Source organism: Achroia grisella, unplaced genomic scaffold (assembly GCF_030625045.1).
Source record: "Achroia grisella isolate CSIRO2021 unplaced genomic scaffold, CSIRO_AGI_Agris_v1 utg971, whole genome shotgun sequence".
NCBI lineage: Eukaryota > Metazoa > Arthropoda > Insecta > Lepidoptera > Pyralidae > Achroia > Achroia grisella.
Genome location: NW_026713077.1, coordinates 2,601,630 through 2,627,053, shown reverse-complemented (window position 1 = coordinate 2,627,053; position 25,424 = coordinate 2,601,630). Strand labels below are relative to the sequence as shown.

General features: G+C 32.8%; 1 protein-coding gene across 1 annotated transcript; it reads right to left on the bottom strand.

Moving 5' to 3' along the window:
* Positions 1 to 33: 33 nt before the first annotated feature.
* Positions 34 to 24,130, bottom strand: LOC131854164 (V-type proton ATPase subunit C). Its single transcript, XM_059205294.1, has 13 exons — positions 24,045 to 24,130; positions 23,198 to 23,334; positions 22,444 to 22,545; positions 21,567 to 21,618; positions 7,472 to 7,569; positions 6,632 to 6,720; positions 5,303 to 5,401; positions 4,596 to 4,719; positions 3,512 to 3,643; positions 2,834 to 2,931; positions 2,017 to 2,155; positions 1,171 to 1,294; positions 34 to 572 (listed from the first exon to the last, which is right to left on the bottom strand). The coding sequence occupies exons 1-12, from the start codon at positions 24,049 to 24,051 to the stop codon at positions 1,199 to 1,201; spliced, it is 1,173 nt and encodes a 390-aa protein (XP_059061277.1). The 5' UTR covers positions 24,052 to 24,130; the 3' UTR covers positions 34 to 572; positions 1,171 to 1,198.
* Between the last annotated feature and the right edge of the window lie 1,294 nt (positions 24,131 to 25,424).

The following is a 25,424-nucleotide window of genomic DNA, read 5'->3' as shown; positions in this document are numbered from 1 at the left end:
AGAATAAAGCAAGGAATAAATGAAACTCTCACAAACAGTAACTTGAATAATATTTTTATTATGTACTACAAGAGTTTATAATGAGGAATGTTATTATTTACATAGCATTTGCAACTCCAATTATTTCATATGTTGAACATTTATATTACAGATTTATGGATAACTATTCTATTTAGCCACGCAACTTTAATACTGAACAGAATATGTTGCGTTCGTTTTGTTCATTAACAAAATGAAGTAACTTCGATATTTTCGCCTTATTGCATTCTAACAAACTATAATGGCGTCTTATTAATAAATAACATATATAAATAGGACATAATTATCCTAATATTAACAACCTGCATCATATTTATTTAACACACAAAGAAAAAATATTTAATATGTCATACATTTTATAACATCTATTCTGTACATGAAAATATGTGATTATTTTACATGGATAAGTTATACATTTGTGTAATGTCAGCAGATATGTGAAATAAAATAATTGTACAATTTAATTGCGACTACAGCGGACCCGGTGGGGTCTGGTTGGAGCTGATGTTGGCTGCGCAATCTGGTAACAGCACCTACAATAAGATTTTTTTAATTTTTTTTCAACACACTTTCTTGTAAAATGGATCTAATTTCATCGATTTTCGATACCATCGATTCGATGTCAAATCTACTCTACTCACTGATCTATAATAGTTAATAATCATCTGACAATTCTTTTGTGGACTCCCGCGAGTTCGGCTCCAATGTATAATCAACTTTATACCATTTCTATGATGGAAAAAATGAATAAATAAATAAATAAATGTAAGAAGAAGGTACATTAATGTTGTCTTACATGATTAAAAAAAAATTTAAATGGCAAAGAAGATGAAGAAAGTAAGACAGAAGAAAGTTAATGATTATTGTTTACCATCACGTGTGTTCATGCAGTATGATCGTTTGTATCGGTCTGGGTGTTTTCTAATTAATAATCATGTATATGTTTTATCTAGTACACAAAAAAGCTTTAGCTAAATAGTGATGGCGCTGTGTGAATGAATATATTATTATTATAACTTCACTGCACGCGTGTTTTATGGGCTTGTCTTGTCTAGATCCACTTTACGAGCCAGCGTGTTGAAAACATATATAATATAATAAATAAATAATAATTAATAACCAAATCGTTACCTAAATGAACACGGCGATCTCCATACAATTAGGCGTTCTTCTCAATCATGTCGATGTTAATCTTATAAAACACATACGGGAAGTACTCCGAAGAACCGAACCCGAGACCGGCCAGCTCCGCGCTCTGTAACAATAATCATTATATTAATACATGAAGTGAAAACTTTGACCGCATTTTAAGAATATTGCGTATGAAATTTTAAGCATTTATAGTTTAAGTAGAGAAATGTATTTTTTTAATTAGGCATAAAAATTCGTAAAAAAAAATTATACATGGTGTGTAATTTTTTTGGTCACACGCAGGTATATATACTATTTTGTTTATTGTTAAAATCTGTGGTCAAATTGGAATATATTGTTTGTCTTTAATATTCTTTGTCTATAGTCTTACTGAACGTTAAATTAATTATGATCGAATTTCGACCACTCGGCGACCATTACATATATCTAATATACATTGGAAGTGAGGGTCTGAAGGTAGTAACATCCTGCAGCACGTCGGCTTGTCTATCTAACTTATATATAAAATTCTCGTGTCACAGTTTTCGTTCCCATACTCCTCCGAAACGGCTTGACCGATTCTCATGAAATTTTGTGAGCGTATTGAGTAAGTCTGAGAATCGGCCAACATCTATTTTTCATCCCCTAAATGTTAGGGGTAGTCCACCCCTAATTTATTTTTTATTTTTTAGACAAAATTTTTAGTTTCTATTTTTTTATGATACAACATACAAAAATACATACAATCCTAAATTTTCACCCTTATTTTTTTATAGCGTTATTAATGTATATGGCAAAACAACGTTTCCCGGGACAGCTAGTGTATCTATATACATATGTACTCACGTCCTGCGCGGCGTTGCCGTGGTGCTGCGCGGAGTGGTCGAGGTGCGCGTACAGTTGCTGCAGCACGTCGCGCAGCTTCTTGGTGCTCTTGCGGGCCGGTACCATCACCACAGCTTGGAAGTTCACGGGCAGGCCGTATCTGAAATATTTCATATAATATCCAAATGGCAAACAAGATGGCGGCTCGCCTGATGGTAAGCGGTAACCATCGCTTGGTAGGCCGTATCTGAAATATCTTATGTGGTTGTGTGAATGTTGGATAAAAAAGGAATCGAACAAAGCCTGATGGTGAATGATAGCCATCGCCTGGTAGGCCGCATTTTCAATATATTGTTGTATGGAGAATGTTGGGTAAAAAAGGGAATTTTAGGCCAAGCTTGCTTTGTATCGTCTCTGTGTGTAGATAGAATACACCTAGTCGTTTTCTTTTAAATATCCAACGTTTTGGTAATGTGCACTAAATGATGTTCTAAATGAAATTGCGCTGGTCCACTCCGCCGATCAATCCCCCGTCGTCGTCGAGGTTCGAATCCCTAGCGGTGCCCTCAGACTAAAATCGTATCCGTCAGGCGGGTGTTGGCCTTCAGCCACTCCTTAAGTCCTTTGTTTTGGAGTGATATCTGCACTAGTCCCCTAACGGTTGACGACAGCGGGGCACCAATGGAGGATGATAAGATAAACTTGAGGTCGGGTCAGCTGGCCCATTGTGGAAAATTCACCAGGAATTTCTCACGATGGTTTCCCGGAGCAACAATCTGACATAGAAATATAGACAAGATCTAATTTGTTTTTCTTTACAAATAGTAAACTGAATTACCTTAGAACGGATTCCACGAACACACGCAGCGCCTTCACGTGTATCCAGGCGCAGAAGCATTCGGAGAAGTTCACCTTCAACCATCGCACCAGTGGACCCTGAAAACGAAAAACAATTATTTTAAATTTCTTACAAAAACAAGACCAACTTTTTAGCACTCCATCGCCTCCTCAATGGATTGATAGATTGATCGTGCAATTCAAACGGGGATCGAAATTACGACGGCCTGAGAAGAGGTTCGAATCCCTAGCAGTGCCCTTAGACTAAAGTCGTATCCGTTAGGCGGGAGTTGGCCTTCAGCTGCTCCGTAAGTCCTTCCTTTGGTTTGGAGTGTCAGCTGCACTCGCCCCCTATCGTCCGGTGATGCTGTTAAGGCCAGCTGAGGCCAACAGCATTAGAGTAGTCCGAAAAAAAAACCATTCCATGTATTAACGGTGCAGTGCCGGGTCCATCGTGTGGCAGAGAGGGAAACGTCGAGCAGTTCCCGGGGCTTGTGACCCGGGTGTAGGTTTAAGGCTCCTTGCCGACGTAAATAATGGCAAGACCTAGGATATAGTTTGCTTACCCAGAAGAAATCTATTCACCATAGACTTGAACAATCCAGGTCTGTATTTCCCCGGAAACACGGAAGCTGGAAGTGTGTTCCACTCTAAGAAATTAATAATGAAATATACTCACAAATTGCTTCTTCTTGTCGGTGACGAGTTTGGTGATCTCGTTCTTGCCGGCGACGAGATCCGCCTCGTTGTACGAGAACTCGCGTACGACGAACTTACGCTCGCGGGCATGCAGTTTGAACTCGTCGGCTACCTGTACCCACACAATATAATAATAATCTCGGGACAATTCATAGAGCGCCATCTAGTCCCAAGTTAAGCTAGCTAAAGCTTGTGTTATGGGTACTAGATGACTGATAAATACATCGATTTTTTTCATAAATACATTTTTTTTATACCACGTAAGTGGCAAACAAGCATACGGCCCCTCTGATGGTAAATGGTTACTGTAGCCTATGGACGCCTGCAACACCAGGGGTGTCACATGCGTGTAGCCGACCCTTAAGAAACCTTAATATACCCTTCTTGAAAAAACCCATGCTGTAGTCTCTCGAGAAAACCTCGGCAGGTAGGTCTTTCCACAATCTAAGTCTACTCGGGAGAAAGCTCCTCTGAAACCGCACTGTCCGAGACCACTTAGGTTCCAGCGTGTGGGGATGAATTCCCTGTCGAAGGCGAGCGGTGCGATGGTAAAAGGTAGCCGTAAGTATCATGTCAAACAATTCATCAGAACATAGTCCGTTGTATATTCGGTAGAACACAAAAAGCGATGCGAAGTCTCGTCTCGCTAAGTGTAAAGAATTCCTAATAAAAGGTCAACAAATACGATTCAGATAGTATATATCTTAATTATATTTGTAGAGTATATATTATTTCGACGAATTCAGTGGTCTAGCAGTTTAGCACACCGCTTTGCTTCCAATGGTCGAGGGTTCGATTCCTCGCATGGTGCATACATTTATGAGTATAACTGATACAATCAATCATACTCATATGATGTACAGACAGTGGTGCGTGACTACTCATAACATCTGGGTGTTATCTATTTATATTATGTATGTATTTACAAAAATATATATATAAGTATTTTTATCAGTACTCATAACACAAGTACTGCTCACCTTGGGACTAGATGGCGCTGTGTTAATAGTTCAAGGTTCATTTATTTATTTATGTATATATACCAAGCCACTACAGCTGCTTACCTTTTTGAAGAGCGTGACAGTGTACAGTCCGTAGTCGTTGTCTTGATGTATGAGCTGCGTGGAGCGGGGCACGATCATGTCTGTTATCTTCTCATAATTGGCATTCCAATCGTTGAACATTGATCTGTACAACACACATACGGACAAAATTATAAAAATGTTATATACGTTATAGATTTAACTTATTGCTGAAAAGGAGTACATCTTTAAATATATCTATATCTATAAATAAAAGTGGAGTGTCAGTGTGTAATATTGAAATAAACGTTTTTTACTACATACGGAATATGAATACGGTACATACACCAAAATAACAATTTTTACAATTTTTGTCTGTCTGTCTATTTCTCTGTTTGTTCCCGTTAATCTCTAAAATGGCTGGACCGATTTTGATGGGACTTTTTTTGGCAGGTAACTAGGATCTAATAATGAGTAACTTAGGCTACTTTTATTTTAGAAAAATAAAGTTAAATTCCACGCGCACGAAGTCGCGGGAACAGCTAGTATATTATATGTATATATATTTTTCCCACGTGTCACTTAAAATTACTTAATTTAAACGGGTACTAATACCTTCTACGCTTTTAAACGGCTATGTTCTGAATGAGTTCTAGTACCTTATAAGTGGCAATACGACTATAAGTGGCAATGCTCTGAACGGGTACAAATGCCTGCCCCCCCTCATAATGTGTTAATATAATACTTACTTAGGCACAATAACGAGCAGAGTGGTGAGGTACTCGCTGTCCAGTATGAAGTGCTCCTTCTTCACCAGGTCTGCTAAGTTGCGAGTGAGCAGGCTTCCGCTGGAATAAAGAGATATCATCTAAAAATCGGTCCTAAATTATGTAATAATATTATTAATAATTCCCAATGTTAACAAATATTTATGGGTTTATTATTGTCTATGGACTATTTAGTGGAGTTTACGTTTTAAATAAATACTCACAGATTATTTGACTGTAACCTATAAATATCCGTATTTTTTTTTATAATAGTGGCAAGAGATATCAAAATCCCGGGCTTAAATTATGTAATATTAACAGTTCCCAATTTTAATTAAAATTTGAGGATTTTACTATTGTCTATAGACTATTTGAGAGTTTATATTTTAATTAAACATCCACACATTATTTAACTCATTCATTCATAATTTGAGAGCCACGCTCTTGTCTGTGGAGTTTCATAGATTATTTGACTGTAACCTATAAATATCCGTAATTTTTTTTAAAAGTGGCAAGAGATATGATAGACTACTACTAGACTAGACTGATAAAGAAACTGTTAATATTACATAATTTAAGCCCGGGCTTAAATTATGTAATATTAACAGTTCCCAATTTTAATTAAAATTTGAGTGTTTTACTATTGTCTGTGAACTATTTGAGAGTTTATATTTTAATTAAACATCCACACATTATTACTCATTCATTCATAATTGAAGAGCCACGCTCTTGTCTGTGGAGCTCTTGCCACTTTCCATGATCTTCCATCGTGCTCTTTAGATGTTGATACGACACGGCTCCAATTCTGTCTTTAATTTGCTTGATGTAGCTCTGCCTTGGTCTACCCCTCGCACTCTTTCCTTCTATCTTTCCCTCAATAATAATTTTCATAAAGTCATCGTACCGTATCAAGTGTCCTAAAATTGTCAGTCGTCTATTTTCTATGATATTCAATATTTGTGTAATACTTTTTCATTTCTTACATTATTATTTACTATATTATTAATTCCTCCAGATTTTGTTTGTTTCGGACTAATCTAATACTGTTGGCCGCAGCTGGCCTTTACAGCTTTACCGGACGATAGGGCGCGAGTGCAGATGGCACTTCAAACCCGTGGAAGGACTTATAGACCGGCTGAAGGCCAACTCCCGCCTGACGGATACGACTTTATTCTGAGGGCACCGTTAGGGGTTCGAACTTCGGCTCAGGCTTTCGTAATTTCTATCCCCGTTTAAATTGGACTGGGGATCGATCGGAGGAATGGAGTGCTAAGAAGTTAGTCTCGTTTTGTAACAGTTGGAGATACATACATCTGTTTCTTTTCCAAATTCTGTAGATTGCCCTTGAGAGCGTTGTAGGCAGAGGACTTCACTTTAAGATCGGCGTCAATCTGACCCAACTGTAATAAATAATTACATTTAATTATTAACTTAGAATAGTATAGAATAAAATTTATAACTTTAATTATTAAATTACAGTAGAATAACATTGGGGGAAGGGGATTGCTAGCAATGTACCATGTTAGGTTGACCTCCACGCGGTACCACCTGGAATCCATCATGATAAATTCTTGGTGAATTTGTTGCGATGGCTAGCTGACCTGACCTCATTGTTCATCTTATCTTCCTCCACTGGTGCCCCGCCAGCGTATACCGTTAGCGCAGGCGGATGCACCATTCCATTATAATCCATTAAAAAAAATAGGCTCACAGTTGGATATATATAAATTGTAATAAAAATACTTTAAATTGGAGATAAAATCATTATATAAACAAAGAATAAGAAAAAGCAAATTAAAACGAATGACAAAATAATAATAACAAAATAAAATGCATTTATTTAATTACTACATTTGACTGCATTATATTTGTATAGGTAAGGCTATAAATTCTATAAAGGAAGGTTTTCTCCTGAGACTATACTATATATACTATTAGTTTAAACTCTGTTATATTATAATAAACGCCAATTAAATAATATTACTGATATTGAAACCTTCAAGAAAAGAGCTTATTCCTTTTTAAAAGGCCAACAGCGTACTTGCAATTCCCCTGGTGTTGCGGGTGCTCATGGGCGGCGGAAATCACTTACCATCAGGTGAGCCGCATGCTCGTTTGTCCCCTGTGTTATAATAAAAAAATACAACGTACCTGTTTACTAATAATATCAGCGATGTTACGGAGGCTCTGCTTGATTGGGTATTTAGCCATGTCCCATTGGAAACGGGTCAGATAAGTGGGCAGGTCACCTGAAACACAAGAAATAGAAATAGAAATAATGAAACAGAAATATAAATAATCTTTATTCAAATAAACATAATACAAGCACTTTTGAATAGTCATATTGTTATTTCTACCACTCATTCGGAACGCAGACTCATCATAAGAAGAACGAGTATGAGACTTGTGTGTTTCAAGTTTGTAACACCAAGAAGAAAGAAACAAGCAAGAAACTTGTTTTAAGTTTGTCACACTTGCTCACTTCTGTCACTTCCGATTTCAGAGTAACACACTTGATTTCGTACTACATATAAACCGCAGAAATTAATTAAACAACTTCTATGGAATAATGTATTATAAAACTGATTACAATTGAATGTGATTGCAATTTGATTTGCACATTGTGTGCAATTGATGCAACTTGAAAGATATGATAGCTTACATCTCAATTTATAGTCGCAATATTCTTTTATTCAAGAACCATAGCCAGAGCAACGCGTGGCCAAAAGAAGGTCAGAAAAATGTAATTTTTATTACTCACAATTGCAATTATTAATAACTTCGTTACATAATTAGATCCCTAATTTCTGCTATGTTTGACTTTTTTCCAGACTATTCTAATGTTGACCGCAGCTGGCCTTCACAGCTTAACCGGACTATAGAGGGCGAGTGCAGATGGCATTCCAAACATGACTTATTTCTAATGATGTTGGCCCTTACAGCTTCACCAAAACACAGCAGCCGAGTACAGATGTAGCTAATTTCAAACCCGCGGAAGGACTTATGGAGCGGCTGAAGGCCAAGTCCTGCCTGACGGATACGACTTATATATTTATTACTAGCTGCACACGCGACTTCGTCCGCGTAAAATGACGATACTTCCATAGAACCTTTCATATTAATTAATTTGGCCGTCCAATTGACTTAACTGAACTTTCTTTGTCTTTTACAAAACCCAACACCGACCGTCAGAACGTAATTAAGTAGTCAACAGAAATTTTAATTTAACTTTTAATTATTTATATTAACTACTCGATTGCAATTCATACACACGTTATTCCATTTGGTCAATTAATTTCTACGAGTCTTAAAGGTACTATGATATGTACGTATGTCATAATTAACGTTTAATATATATATTATTTAATTTAAACGTACATGTCAAAGGAAATAATTTAAAATGAAAATCCAATTCCAAAACACTTGGCCGTATATATTATAAAGTTGAAACATTTGTATTTTTGTAACAAATAAACTCAAAAACTATTGGACCGATTTCAACAATTCTAAAAATGCTATGTTATCTCTGAGTAACTATTTAAATGATTTCAATAATTGTTCTACTAGTAGTGTGCTACATTATCTTTGAGTAAGATAGGCTATGTTTATTACTAGAAATAAATAGATCCCTTATAAAACTTTAAAATGTAACCCAAGTTATACTGAAATTGACACTCGTGCATAGCCGGGACGGATCGCTGGTCATTTATAAATATAAAAATTATCACATTTTTTTTTTATTTTTCTCTTACTCACTATCCCCACTGACCAGTTAAGTTACCTTGTCCAATTGAAAAGAACTGACATAAAATGAAAATAGTATTTTTTTTATTGTAAAATAGATTTTTTAACACCTCATTTACATACATAGCAATTACAAAGACGATAGCCAAGTTCTTTGGAATGGAATTATGAATTAATTTTTGTATGTAAGTATAATAATAGTAAAATATAAAAACATTTTCATTCAATCTTTAAATTCATCTGGACCATAGCTCTTGGACTATACAAGAAAAATAAAATTGAACTTAATTACAATAAGCTTAAAATTCAAATTATTTAATTAAATTTCTGAAAACAATAAGGACACGAATATTCAAAATTCAACTTTGTAATGAAGTAAATTAAGTGCAATTTTATTAAATTTTCTAAAGATTTCATAAAATGCAATTTCACATAACACGTAAATTATTTGGTCACATTTCACAATGTACATAACACGAAGTGTGAACCAACATCATAATAAAGAGTTATAACTTAAAAATAATAATTTTCAATAGTGCTAAAACAGAAAAAAAGCTATTTTATCTAAAACGAAAACTTAACATTAATCTCTATACAATTACTAGCTACAATCGTGCATTTATATATATCGATACATTAAACACGAACATAACATCATTCAAATAAAAAGAGACTTTAAAACTAAATACAATACATGCAAATATCAAATAACCATGCCAAATTATACATGCACTCTTACATTTCAAATACAGAACATTCTATACAATTAATTAATGCAAAGCTTCTATACAGTATACATGTAGTTAATACTCATACTAGTATTAACATCGCATACAGCTATGACGAGCTCGTCATCCTACTGCGGCTGCGCGCCGTGCAATATTGTGAATCTGTGGCGCAATACGTTTGCGCGGGAAAAATAAAAAAAAAAACAGTAAAAAAGACTTCTTCTGCAGACATAATTATTAATTGTTTATGTCTATTACTAATTTCTATTTTTTTTTTAATATATTGAGGGTTTATTCCGGAGAATATGCCACAATACGTAATATCTAAACTATGGTACATTTCTTCCTATAATATAAGGCCAACTTTGACTATATTAATAATTTTAATGTCCTCTTCAGTTAGTCTTATTTAGAATACTATTGCAGAGGCCGATGCCGTTATTATACTGTTTGCTGGAGGTATATCGCTATGTTTATATTATTGAAAAAAGAAATGGTTAGAATTTATTGTCCGCTGAATATAATAGTGACGCCGCGGAATGTTCGAGAAGTGAAAAATTGTATAAAAGAAAAACAAATAATACCAGTGATCTATACGTGATGTTCCATATTTAAATTTTATAATTTTATTTTTAAATGCATTATTTGGCTATTTGCTATCGCAAACATTATCTCTATACTTATACAATAATAAGAGTATAAATACTGGCCCTACTATATCTAACAGCTATATTAATATCATTTAGTTATTTATTACGAACTGTTTATAGAGATAGAGATCTTTGACGGTTACTTACAAATACGTAAGTTTGAGGTTATTATATTGTGCCTTAACCTAGCTTCGACTGCCACATCGTTAATTTATCTCAATCTAGGTTGTGGGGGAAGGAGATTGTTAGAAACGTGGTCTTTTGACCCCATGGCTAGCAAAGTATCATGTCATCCACGCGGTTCCTGGAAACCATCTCGATACATTTCTGGTGAATTTGTAACCATGGGCTGACTGACTTGACTAACTGACCATGGTCATCTTATAATGAACATACCTCTACTGATGCCCCGCCAGCGTAAAGATGACGTGTAGAGTCATATTTTTTTATGTAATTGTAATGACACAGCCCTCTTGATGGTAAGTGGTAAACGTAGTGATGTCTCTTACACCATGATTTCACTGCCATATCTAACCCTTTAACCGAAACAGCTTACAATGCAAGCTGCTTGGCGGTTGAAATAGGAGAAACTAAGATACCGACGCAGACGACTTTTGAAGTCTATTTCAGTACAATAAATACAATGATTGGTATTAAAAAAACAGAGTTTTAAGTGAGCACAGAATTAAAAATATGACTTGGTTTAGAACTTCCTTATTCTGTCTTACTTTGCAGTTAAAATAGGCAAGACGATCTTTTATAAAGTTTACCTCAGTAATATAAACACAACAATTGGTACAACACTTAAAACCCTATTTAACTTAAAACCCTTTTAAGGTTTTAAGTAAGAAATAAAAAAAAATATAATATTAACCTGTCTTACATTCCGGTTAAAATAGGCGAGACTTTTACAAAGTCGACCTCAGTACCATACCATATACACTATGATTGGTATTAAAAAAAACAGGGTTTAAAATTTTTACAAAGTTTAGCACTTCCTTAGTCTGCTTCACTTTCCGATGGTCGCGTGTTCAATCCTAGTACGACACAAATACATATTTGTTATCGTTACATTTATTCTCATGATCTTCTCAATTGGATCTACATAACTGAACCGATCTATATAACTTTTCCGGGAATATTAAAAATATATAAGCGGCTAAAATGTCCTACATGAATAAATGATTTTTGAATTTGAATTAGAATATTTTTTAATAAATTAACACAATATATAGCCTATGTCAGTCTGGAATAAAGTTCCATTTAAAGAGAAATTAATAGAATTTCTCAAAACCGTAGTTTAGTTCCGGAGTTTACTTTACTCCAAATAAAATTATTTCTTCACACAGCGTCATCTAGTCCAAAGCTACGCAGAGCTTGTGTTATAGGTCCGAAGCAACTGATCGCGACCAATACATACAATCATACTAATTAATACAAATGTTTGTATCGCGCGAAGAATCGAAACAGCAACTATTGGAACGTAAGGCAGCATGCCAAATCGCTAGACCACTGAGCCTTGCTTAAAATAAGAATTTATAATAAAAGGTTAAGACAAAGCGAATTTTCACTTTGAAAGATACACTTCCTAAGTGACATATGTAAATAGATTATAAGTATACATGTAGTATCTAATATATAACATTCTCGTGTAAATACACGAGAATTTTATATAACAAAACTCCTCCGAAACGGCTTGACTGATTCATATGAAATTTTGTGATTCTGTTGTAATATTCACTGGGTCTAACTCTAAGAAAGTGTACTCTAAGAACTATTTTTTCATACGCCTAAATGTTTGGTTGTCCACCCTAAAGCATTTATATTTTTTTGGACAAGATTTATACAAATTTTTTTATGATTCTTCATTAAAAAATACATACAACCCTAAATCACTAACCCCTATTTTTAATGTCAATATTAATATGGCAAAACAACGTTTGCCAAGTCCGCTAGTGTTATTATAATATATACACACGCATAGTTATGGTGTTTGTTTGGGAATTCAAACTACACACGGGTGAAGGACGGGTTATTATTAAGATCAAGGTTATGAGCCAACAATGTTTCATTAAAAGGTTTATTTATAGCTTTTAGTTATAACAACCGCCTACCCAGTTATCAGGGTAGCCAACCTAAGAACACTAAAAACCGATAAATTCTCGCTACCTCAATTTAGGTCTCTAACCTCATAGGTCATAGTATGTTGACCGATGATCGTAGATCTAAATCGTATATAAAGGAAAATTTCCACTAAACAAGACCAAAAACCTTGCATCCCTACCTAGCATAAACAATCGCCTACCCAGTTATCAGAGTTGCCAAACTAAGAACACTAAAAACTGATAAGATCTCGCTACCTCAATTTAGGTCTCTAACCTCATAGGTCATAGTATGTTGACCGATTATCGTAAATCGTATAAACTTATATAGAGGAGGAAAATTTCCACTAAACAAACACCAAAAATCTTGCATCCCTACCGAGCGCCAAATGCAAAACCGTCGTAAGTATATATTTTCATAAAACTAATAAATTAAAACAGGTTATCGTTGCAATAGACATTAAATTAATTTATAAATAATAACTAAACAGAACACAACATTGACAATATTAAATATATAAATAAAGCAAAGGAAAACAATGATACAATATTTATCTTAAAAAGCTACGTGAAGTACATTTACATGGTCAAGCATCTACGTGAGCGTTCCCAAACATTTTCCATTAATGTTCAAGGAATGCCTGGTGTTAACTACGTCTTTTAGATAGCACTGAAAATTCCAAAGCTGCACTTGCATACGTTGCATGGTGTCATACCACTCGTGATACCTTTCACCTAAACATATGGCCACGGCGTCACCCTAAACTTCCAAAGTGACTTACAAAACACGAAATGATAAACAACAGAAAAATTCAGGATAGCGCTCCAATAAAATCAATACGTCCAGCGCCATCTGTTGTGTGGTAGATGAAAACAAATATAGCTTAGTGTTTCGGAAATGAAGTGTAAAGTGAGGAAGAATAAACGCAATCACTGCCGTTGACCATAAATTTGTAATTTACGCGGTTTTCCAAGTATCCAAACAGGCAGCGCAGTACGTAGATGATTTAATAGGCCTATAGGTGTAGCTTAAGATTTTTTACTGGTCGTATCGTGTCTAACGTTTCAAACAGTTGATATCATAATTGTAATTGAAAGATTTAGTTTGATATCCAGTAAATAGTCTTAAACTCGTTCTGTATGTGGGTCAGGTTTGTTAATTCCTAGACCTTGCGTTAGGACGTGGTGTGGCCTTTCCTCTTCATCCTCTTCGTCCCACCGCGGTGAGCTCCGTCCGCTTGAGGGTTGCGAGTGCTGGGAAACCTCGCATTCAGAATGTTCTCGGTGCTCACATGGCCAGCAGCCGTGGTGCTCAGAGAAGGCCGAATCGCACACGGGGGACGTGGGTGTGGGTGGCGGTTCGCCTCCCCCAGGATCAGCATATGAGTCGATGCCTAGAGTCGGCAGATTTTTGTGGCAACTCAATATGCTTTAGGCTTCTAGTAGCCGAATTATCATAATCATTACAATCGCTGCCAATCGTTAATTTAGATGCGTCAGATTAATTTAATCAACGTCAAATTCACATTTCCTATTTTATTACAGCCGTTAAGTTATTTGAATACTGTTTATGCTCTTGTATTTGAGTTACGTAAACTACAAGAATAAAATTCATTGAATGGATCATTAATTCTCGCATATTCTCGAGTTTTATTAAACGTTAAACACCTCACTATTCACGGAGTTAAAAAAAATAACAGGACAGTATTAGGAAGGAGCAAAATAAAAGAATATATAATAATACAAAATAAATAAGACAATATAATAATAAAATATAAAGAAGCGCAAAGCATAAGACGTAATTTTTTTAAAGCTTGACATGGCTAAGCTATGAATGTCTTGTGAGGCAGTGATTGCGATTATCTATGACATGAAGATATCGTATATCTCAAGTATCATACCTACGAGACATCTGTGCATGTTACATTTGATCTAACGATTACATAGAAAGTGAACTTACAACTAAAAGACATTTTGAACCTTATACAATCTAAATATACATCTCATAATTGTAATTATGAATCGCATCTTCAGCAAGTTCGGAAATGATGATGACTTTGATGACCGTTCAGAAAAAAAATGTGAAACATTAGGCGTAATATTAATACTTAGGTTGTCGTATAATTAATAAATATATTGTATTAGCTGACCCCACGAACTCCGTTTCGCCTCAGAAAAGTAATATATCAAATAATCTTAATAAAATAAACAAATAAATAAAGATTTTCTGAAGTTTAGTTACGCAATAAACTTCTGAACGCACCCTATTTGACAGCATTTGACAGTTTGTGCATGAAAATAAAATTGTTGTTTTTAACATTTTCCATGCAATTTCTTCATATTTTCTCACCACTTAAACCTTCATTGAAGTTCTACAAATATTTCAAAACCAAAATTGGCAAATCGGTCCAGCCGTACTTGAGTTTTAGCGGGGATATAAACGTAATTTCATTTTTATATATATTTTATTAGAAGTTAGTTATAGACAAAACAGTATGTCTGCAGTCAAGTCTTGTGACAGTTATTTTTTATTTTCCCGCGCAAACGTAATGCTACAGATACACAATATTGCAAGGCGAAGAAGGACGACGGGCGCTTAATAGCTGTATGGGATTTTATGTTAATACTCTATAAGAATATTTACTATAGGTACTCTAAGGTAATTTGATTAATAATAAAATAATATATTATTTACAGTTTACTTGTTTGGAGAAAGGCTATTTCATTCCTTTATTTTTTGTTAGGTTATTTTATATTGTAAAATATTTTTGACAATAACCTTTTGTTAGTTAAGTTTTTATTAATGTTTCTAAGTCGCTCTATGATATGTGTATGGTATGTTTAGCGCTGAAGGTAGACAGAATGTAGTATGACAGGAAGTAGATATGTACACTGCGGTATGCATAATGCAGTGGCATTGCGTGGGGGTGCGGAGGGAGGCCATAGCCCCGGGTGATTATATATAAAAAATTATTAAAAAAAAATTTTTTTTTTATTAATTGACAAAAACAGTGCGTATACAGCTTTATTTGTTTTTTTTATGACTAATAATTACAAAATTCCCTATATGTGGACGCGAATGTGGAAGGTGCAGGAAATTTTTTAGCATATTTCAGCCAAGCTCTATTTCTTTCTGTAAATATATTTCTGTGTACAATATCATTATTACTGTTTTACTATATTTTCAGAGATTCTATATATTACTATTTACAAACTTTTTAATGTAATTAAATTGGTAAACAAGCTGACAGCCCACCTGATGTTAAGTTATAACCGTAATGTAGGAGACTACATACATGAATGGCACTACGGACATCACGTTATCATGAGACACCCGTGATACAACTCATGCGTTGCCATTCCAGCGGACTTTAGTGTCATGCTTCTTCATTACATAGTATAAAATAAAGTCGCTGTCGCTCTCTGTCCGTCCCAATGTAGGCTTAAATTTTTAAAACTACGCAACGGAATTTGAAGTGGTTTTTTTGTAATAGATAGAGTGATTCAAGAGGAAGTTTTATATATAATACATGTAAATCCGTGCGGAGCCGGGGCGAGTAGCTAGTATACTATAATTTAACTTCTATTTTATACAGTCAACCCTCCTATAACGCGGTATTCTCAGAACGCGGTTTCCATATAACGCGGAGCTGAAATTGCGACAGCCCTCCTATAACGCGGTACTCTTACAGCGCGGTTTCCGTTCAACAACGTCCCATCAGTTCTTTCCGTGCACCCAATGAATGGTTTTAACTGGATATGTTTATATCAGCGTGGTTCACGGGTGGGGCTCCTCATGCGCTATCTTCCACTTCTATTAACTAAATAGTTTCGCATCGACAGCGTGCCATGCGTGTGTGTGTCTAACGAAACTGTAACATGAAAGATATATATGTGATCTTTTGACTACATTGTCGCGTGAACTATAGAAAAACTACGTTCTGCTTATGTCTTAGCCGCTTAAAACCAATGTGAAGATCAACCAAGTGAGGAAGACATTTTGCCCATTAAAAGAAGGCGAGTTATATATCTGACAGTGAGGATGAGTGTTGAAAGATTACATCATTTTACAAAAGTCTTTCTTTTGTTTTTGTTGGAAAACAGTTTTTTAGTTTAGTTTTTGTTTCATTTTTTTCATCATTGCCTTATTTTTATTGAATTGAAGAGTTCATACTCTTCAATTCAATAAAAATAATTTATAATTTATCTTGTCTTTTGTATTTATTGGTCTCCATATAACGCGGTACGAATGATGTGATTTGTAATTCTGAGTCTCTTATAGCGCAGTTTCCATACAACGCGATAGACGGTTTCCATAGAACGCGCTACGAATTAGCCTGGTTTGTACGGTTAAATCCGAGTTTCTTATAGCGCGGTTTCCATACAACGCGGTACGCACTCACCGCGTTATAGGAGGGTTGACTGTATAGGGTATAGATTTTAACTTTATCTGAACGGTAAAAAATGTCATCCGCTAGTAAACAAACACAAACAGATATAGTCCTAATTAAGTAAGTACTAAAGTTCAAATCTAGTTTGTATTCAATAATATAAGTGACTTAAATAAAAGAAAATGCGAATCAAACAATATTTAATACTCATTACAAATCTAGAGCTATATAATTACATCCTGAATGATATTCATTCATTCAAAGTGCGGAAACAATATTACAAATTAAATGATGTCATTTAATTTGTAATATTGTAATAAATTTAAAATCATTGTAACAGTGTAACAGATATTTCTACTAATATACACAACTACCTAAATAATTTATATATCACCGAGGTATATATATATTGACGGCCTCTATGGTCTAGCGGTTTAGCACACCGCTTTACAACCAATGATCGCGGGTTCGATTGCCCGCACGGTACAAACATTTGTATTCATGAGTATGATTGTTTGTATCGGTCTGGGTGTTTTCTATGTCTATTTTGTTTGTATTTATATCAGTTGTTTAGTACCCATATGATAATCTCCGCTTAGGTTGGACCTAGATGGCGCTGTGTGAATTGTCCAGGGTTATTATTATTAACTATTGTTACACGTTAAGATGCATCCGTTTAACTGCTATTTATACAAATATACATAAATACAGAATATAATATAAATTTAATTAATACTTAAAGGATTTATAATAAACCATACAAAAATATACATATAAATCCTTTAAGTAATGAAAGGAAACCTAATTCGATATATCTATATATATATATATATATATATCGTCCATTAAATAGAAAAATGACATTTTTCAAAATTAGAAGCTAGAATTGCCTCCTTTTATATAAGTCAATTAAATTAACCACGCCGTCTTAATCATTATCTAAATACTTTTAAAATGATATATAATACTTATATGTAAATTCAAAACTTTAAAGAAAAAATAATTTAGATAAATTAAAAAAAAAAACTTTACAAAAATGTACATTTTGAATACTGCGATTTCTATATTTAACCGACGACATATATTACCGGAATAATTATAGTAAACTACAAATAAATACTGAAAAAGAAAACAATTTCACACGATATATTATTCAGTGATGGATGAATTAGTGCCTAATTCAGCTAAGTATAACGTGACCATTTATTCTTTGACACAAAACGGGACATCGTTTCATACAGGTCGATTAACAGTAAGTCAATGAAAAAAAATTTAAAAAGTTAGCTTAAAAGTTATGAATGAAACACATATACCCGATAAATATAAGTAAATATGTTGATTTGCTTTAATATAGCTAGTGAAGATTTTATGTAAGAATGACACTCTTGCAACGTTTTTTTATATTCACCTTATCAACTTCACAATCGGCCGACTACACAACTTTTCGCAGTTTCCGAAAACGGGACAATTTCGCGTCCCAGGTGCCACTTCGGGGACACCGGGAGTCGTAATCATAAAAGGGACAGTCCCGTTCAAAACGGGTCGTCTGGTCACATTAGGACGTATGACCTCGGTCACAATTTCGTAGTTAGAACTTCCAACTTGTGTAATTGAAAATATAAAACGAATAGAGTATAATGCTGAAATAAATAAAATCTATACAGGCGCAGTTGTAATATATACCAATTCATAAGTGAGATAAAGTCGAAATTACAATATTTAATATATACCAAGTTACAAGCTAGGTAAAGTCGAAATTTCAATAATAAAAACAAATATTTAAAACTGAACTATTCTCACGAAGTAATACAGTTGAAATTTGAAACTAAACCTTTAAGTTGATCAATTGATTGAACAATTTTAATTTTATTTTACTTGGGGAGTTCAGTTGTATTCAAGTCGAAATCCAATAAGTGTAGTTATACAACTACAAACACTGGATTTCCACTTGGTATACATATTGGTGACTAATATTTTATGTATATACCACATATTTATTTATTTTATTATTTTTCTTTTTTGTTTACTATGTATATAGTATGTATATAATAAACGCAAACTAATTAAAGATTTCATAGTGGGAAAATTTGTAAAGTTCAAGTCGAAATGCAGTGATTGTAGTTTTGAAGAACTACAATATCTGGATTTCATCTTAGTACACTGTTTGGTGATTTATTATGTATTATTATTATTTTATATTTAGATTATTATATATATAAAGTACATAATAAACGCATACTTATTAAAAATTTCATAGTGGGAAAATTTATTCAGTCGAAATGTAGTGATTGTAGTTTTAAATAACTACAATCACTGGATTTCGACTTGGTATATATACTATTTGGTGTCTTATTTTGTATTATTACTATTTAGTATTATTATTTTATATTTAGTTTATATAATTATATATATAGTACATAATAAACGCAAACTTATTGAAGATATCATACTCTATTTTCACTTTTAATGTCGCATATAAAATAATACATACAAATAAATAGCTTAGTTAGCTTATATATATTTCTCGCGGTTCATAAGCGACAAATAAGCTAGCACAATAAACTTGAAGCTAACATACACTACGAATATTACTCACTTCCGCAAACTTTTTTCCATTTCTCAGACACTGAAATGCAACGCCAAATACTAACAATCTCAATATATATACAGTTTAAATTCTAAACACATGTCACTTATATGAACATATAATTCATGACAGAAAACAAACAAAGCCGTGTGCCGTTCCTTGTATCATGTCACTATTTACACATGCTGACGATCTATACAAGTATTATAAAAAAACGTATATTTTTTAATAGTATAGGGGACAAACGAGCATGCGGCTCATCTGATGGTAAGTGATTACCGCCGGCCATTAGCACCCGCAACAACCAGGGGAAATAATTGATTACATATATATATATATATATATATATATATTACGTATTCTTTTAAAATCTGGAACCACTGCATCGATTTGAAAAATTCACTCACATTCATTTCTTGATGTCACAAACCTAGTACAAAGCTGGAATAACAATATATTCTTTGAAAAATCCCCTCCAAAACTTTAGCATTAAACTCTAATTTTCTGTATCTTTTTTCAATGGTTAATGTGACATTACTATAAAAAAAAAATTTAGAATAATTGTAGAATGGAATATTATGAATAAAATTATATAATCTATCTCTAACTAATGAATTGTAATTAACAAAAAATAGGCAGGAACCACGAAACCATAAAACAGAAAAGACGATAAATAAAAAAGGCATGGACCTGCTGTCTATGGTTTAATAAAATTTTTGAGTAAATCCAGTATTGTACTAGGTAGGTGCAAAAGTAATAAAGATCATGAGCATCCGAGCAAACCCGGTGCAGAACTGGTAACAAAATATTAGGGTATTTGGATGAAAAGATATATAAGTATAAAATTAAAATAAATGAATTAAAACGTAATATATTCTTCAATTTATATTTATACGAAATTTCATCGCCACGACGATATTAATGTGTCCAATTTGAAACCTATTAAACTATAATGCAACACATAATTTTTATATTTACATTTGTATACAACTATTTACATTTCACACATTTATAAGATGCAAAGTGCAAAGGTTCGATACAGTCATAGAGTCAACGAACCTCGTATCTAAATAAAAAGAAAACATTCGAAAAACACTGTCCACTCAACATTCTTAGCCTTTAAACACAAGAAAAGGTAGTCAACGAATCTTACTATGTTTTTTTAAATCTACTTCAAAAAAGGAAGAGGTTATATATTTAGTCGCTTCATTTTTTTTAAACTACATCGTCACTATTATGGTTAAGATATTAAAGATTCGTTAACTTTATATACATAAGTGATAATATGTACATAATTAGTGCTGGGTGTATTAAAATTGTGATTACTGTGAGATAAATGACTGTTAATGTGTGATTGTATAGAATATAAATAAAAAAAAAACAATATAAACATTCTTTTATACAGTGCAATCGTATAATTGCAACAGATTAAAAAATATAAAAATAAAATAAAACCTGTTTACTTGTATATTCAATAGTGTAGTTAATAAATAAATTACATGCAAAATATTTATAAACGTGTTAACAAAAAAGTACAACTTAGAGGAAGAACAGAAAAAAAATATAGATAATTGAATAGAGCACCGATATTGAGCGACACATGCTTAATTTTTCGCACTACTCTGTGCTTTTAATTTCATTTATGTCTACATCAGTCCATTTCTATACGTACTTAATTAAAATTAGTTCTTTCATGCTAGCAAAGTCATAGACTCGCAATGCAGTCTATTGTCTGCCTCTAGAAAGATTCATATCATGCCTTGATAATATTTTTTTCTCTAACTTCCCTTAATATCATGCAAAATTATATTTAAATCGTTATTTATCTTCAAAACATTTTTAATGATTCCTTGCGTCTGGAAAACTATTTATATGTTCCATTAAATATTTATATTTATAAAAATTGAATGGCACTAAACAATTTAAATAAATTAAAATTCAATCTCAGCATATTTTTATAAAAAATATTATTGAAAAATGTCAAATGAATGTTTAGTGCCATGTATAATAAAAATTACACATAAAATTAAAATTATGTACTTACTGTTGTTTGCCATCAGGTTCTCGTGAAGTTTATCACGTTGATCTTCGAGTACCTATAAATTAAAAAAAATCTAAAAAAAATGCTTCACTACTAAAACCGCAATAGACATTTTAATTTCTTATAAATATTTTCTTTATGAAAATTAATTTTACGTAATTTCAGTTACCATCTTATTTTGTAACCACAAATTTTTTTTTAATATTTTCTTTTGTAATATTTAACAGAACTTGAGTTACTATTTTTGTAATTAGATTTAATAACAAATGGCCTGCCTGACCCACCAGGCACTGATGAATTTATGTTCATGGTACTGTTTGTATATGTCGGCTACGGTTACTATGCCAGTGGTACCTATAACACAATGGCAACACACCTAATGTATTGCCATTCTCGAAGACTAATATATGACTCCATACTTTGTATTTTCACTGACTAATCTCACCCTTCCAATGAAAATGTAATTTATTCAGTGAATAATAAGAATATAAATGATATATATCTATTTATATATATATAAGAATATAAATATTAAAATTTTCCCATTTTTTACAAAGCAAGCATTTCGACTGGATAACACTGTATCATAAGTAGGTTTGCATAAAAATATTGTTTAACATTTTCATTAATAAGGTTTTCTAATTATTTTAGGGTACAACATTATTGAATTAAAAAAAGATTCTTCAACCCTAACACATCTTACAAGGCAATCTTCTTTGTCTTCTTCTTCTTCTTCAATCAATAGGATTAGACTAATATACCCACAAACTCTATTACAAAATCAATTATATTCACACATCAGTAGCTAACTCATTAAATTTATTTATAATCTATGACACACTAAAGATAACATTTGAAAAAAAGATAAAATAATACATACCTCGCCAAGGTACTGTGCCACTTTTCTCGTGACACTTTCAACGAAGCCATCAAGCTTACCAAGATCATCGGACAGCCCAACCAACTGATCCAGTGTCCCCACCTGGAAGATATTTGAATATTTATTTATATTATATAAAAAAGTGTAGGCAAAAATTATAATAATTTATATATTTAACATAAGTAACTAACGATATCATGAGTCAATAAATATTCTCACTTTAATTGTTTAGTCAGGAATTAAATATAGATTTTATTGTACTTATAATTATATTATTGTTTAGAATAGAAAAGCATAGAAATGTTAAAATGATTGTTCCTAGATATGGCTAGAAATAGAGCTAAATTCTGAGGTCTGATCAAATATTACCAAGCCTTCGGAAATATGTGTTTATGAGTTTTAATAAACAATTTTCATTAATTTTTGTTATAGTTCGTTATAGTTGATATGAAAAATTATATTAATAATTATTTAACAGAAATAATAATTTTATTGTGATGAGACTGTTTTTATTCTAGTTTTATTCATATTCATTATTAATCATATTTTTTTTATTAATTTGTCTCTAAATTATTTAAATAAATACATATAATTATCTGTGGAAATTAATGTTGTTGAACTTGATTTTAAAAGAAATATTACATAAAACAATAGATTCATAGCCTTAAGTACAGGATATAAATATTAAAGTAAATTATATATTAAAATACATGTATATAGGTCTATATAAATAAGATATGAATATTTCACTTACCTTAAGGTCAGGGATAGGGAATTTATAGTTGACACTGAGGTTGCCAGACTTGGTGGCATTGTTCAGGGTGTCCCATGTCTGTTGGCAGGTCTTGTCGCCTGGAGCGCTAATAAGCCAGTACTCAGACATATTAGGTACTGAAACAAACATATTCCTGAATCAGATCAGCACTCACTATTAATTAATTGAAATCACTTAAAAATACACACAAACCTCACAACTACATGTCTATCGACAAAGAAATTGTTTACTTTGGTGGAATAATCGATTTTACAATACAAAAAACTAGTCTTCAGGTCTCGGGAGCAAGAGGCGATCTGATGTTTTGCCACAAATTGTAAGGCGACGGGGACGTGCAGTGAATCAATATCCGCTACGAATGGTCGGCGCCCGCCTGGCGCTCAGACATCCCGGCGCCGGTCTCCCATTATCCCAAAAACACACCCCGAAACCACCCTACATTCACGGTCACAACTAACTTTCGAGTTTCAAGTCGCGCGTAATAACATTTCAATGCATTTTCGTGCACACTACGCAAGTTAACATATTACAGTACTCACCTGTGACTTAAATATTAATGCTGTTTATAATAATTCTTTAAAACAGCTAATAATTTGGCGAAATCACAAGACAAATCGGGTCTAGCCCTTCAGCGCCATGAAAATTCACGTGACGCTGTGCTGCCACCTATAACAACTTGAACCGAATTGGACAGCTGATTTACGTCAATTGTCTATGGACACTAACATTTTGTGAGTTTAATACTTATTTTAATCCATTTTGCAACGAATATGTTTAAAAAATAGTTCTAAGTTAAGCTTTAATTATAAACTAATATTATACTTACAAATCATATTTGACGGATATAATATGGTAATTTGGATAAAAGTGGTAAAGTTTGAGGAACTAAAAAGTTTATTTTTTTAGGGGTTTCCAACACTTTAGTATATTTAAACAACGTCTCAAAATAATCATTCTAATTTGGGGAGTTCTTCAAGACACAGAATAGGATTTTATTTATATGATGCATATTATCAAGGCTGTTGCATTCTTTACTGTTGTAAAAAAATATAATAGTGTGACTTAGTATCATGGTATACTTTTGCACCAAACGTTGTAGAAATCCATTTGAAAAATTAAGTAACATTTAATTTTTTATCAAATTTTGATAAAAATTTAATATTTGATATGGGTACTGAGACCACTTTCCATATATTTAATTTTTTTTCATTTGTTTCAATAGTTTCTATCAAATATTTTAGTCTAAAACTGACTCAATATAAAAACAATATAATAATTTTGATTGATTGATTGGTAAATTAAAAATAAAATAGATGAATATATTAAAATTGAAATCTTGCACATCAAGAATATATTCACCTCGTTTAAGGGTGAAAATTCCTAAGCTGGAAACATTACAAGTTTTCAGGGTTACCATTTGTATAAAAGTGAAATATTGCCATTTCAAAATAGAATTTAAAGGTACTTCTAATTGAAAATAATTAATATACCTAGTATTACAAAGTAGAGAGATAGACAGATATTTACTATATTTAGATAAACACACAGTATGAATTACAAAAAAAGCAGAGTATATAAAAAAAGAAGAAACACATAAATAAATCTAAGATTAAATATACAATTTCAATATCACAGCCCCATCCTCTTTCTTTAAAAAGGCATGAGTGACATACATGGCTAAATAAGACATAAAGAGATATGTGATATATGATGAATTCTACGTTCGAATTAAAAATCATTTAAATTTCTTGATGAGTGTCTATTCGGTCTTAATGAACAATAAGCTGTATAAGTTAGTTCCTTTATCTATTTCGTACCACAGACAGACATGTCTTGCCAGTTCACCATTTGGTTATTGCGCTAAAATTTTAACAAAAATCCTTCCAAAACTCAGATTTTGAAGACAAATCCATATAGTTAAATTTCCCAATACTGTATTCTTGTTTTTTTTACTTCTATGTTATTAGTGCTTGGATAGTTATTATTATTATTTCCACTGATAATTTATTGACTTGCCTTTTCTATAGAACTTGTTTGTTTTGACTCGCAGACTTGTATATTTTTTTTATAGGTCTACATAACATGCCAAAAAAAGCCATAAACTCGTAATTTAAATGTATATATACAAATTATAAAAAATGGGCCTAAATTAGTGGGGAAACTTTCAAATCGATACCACAGATGACAGCTACTTACTATGGTCTGT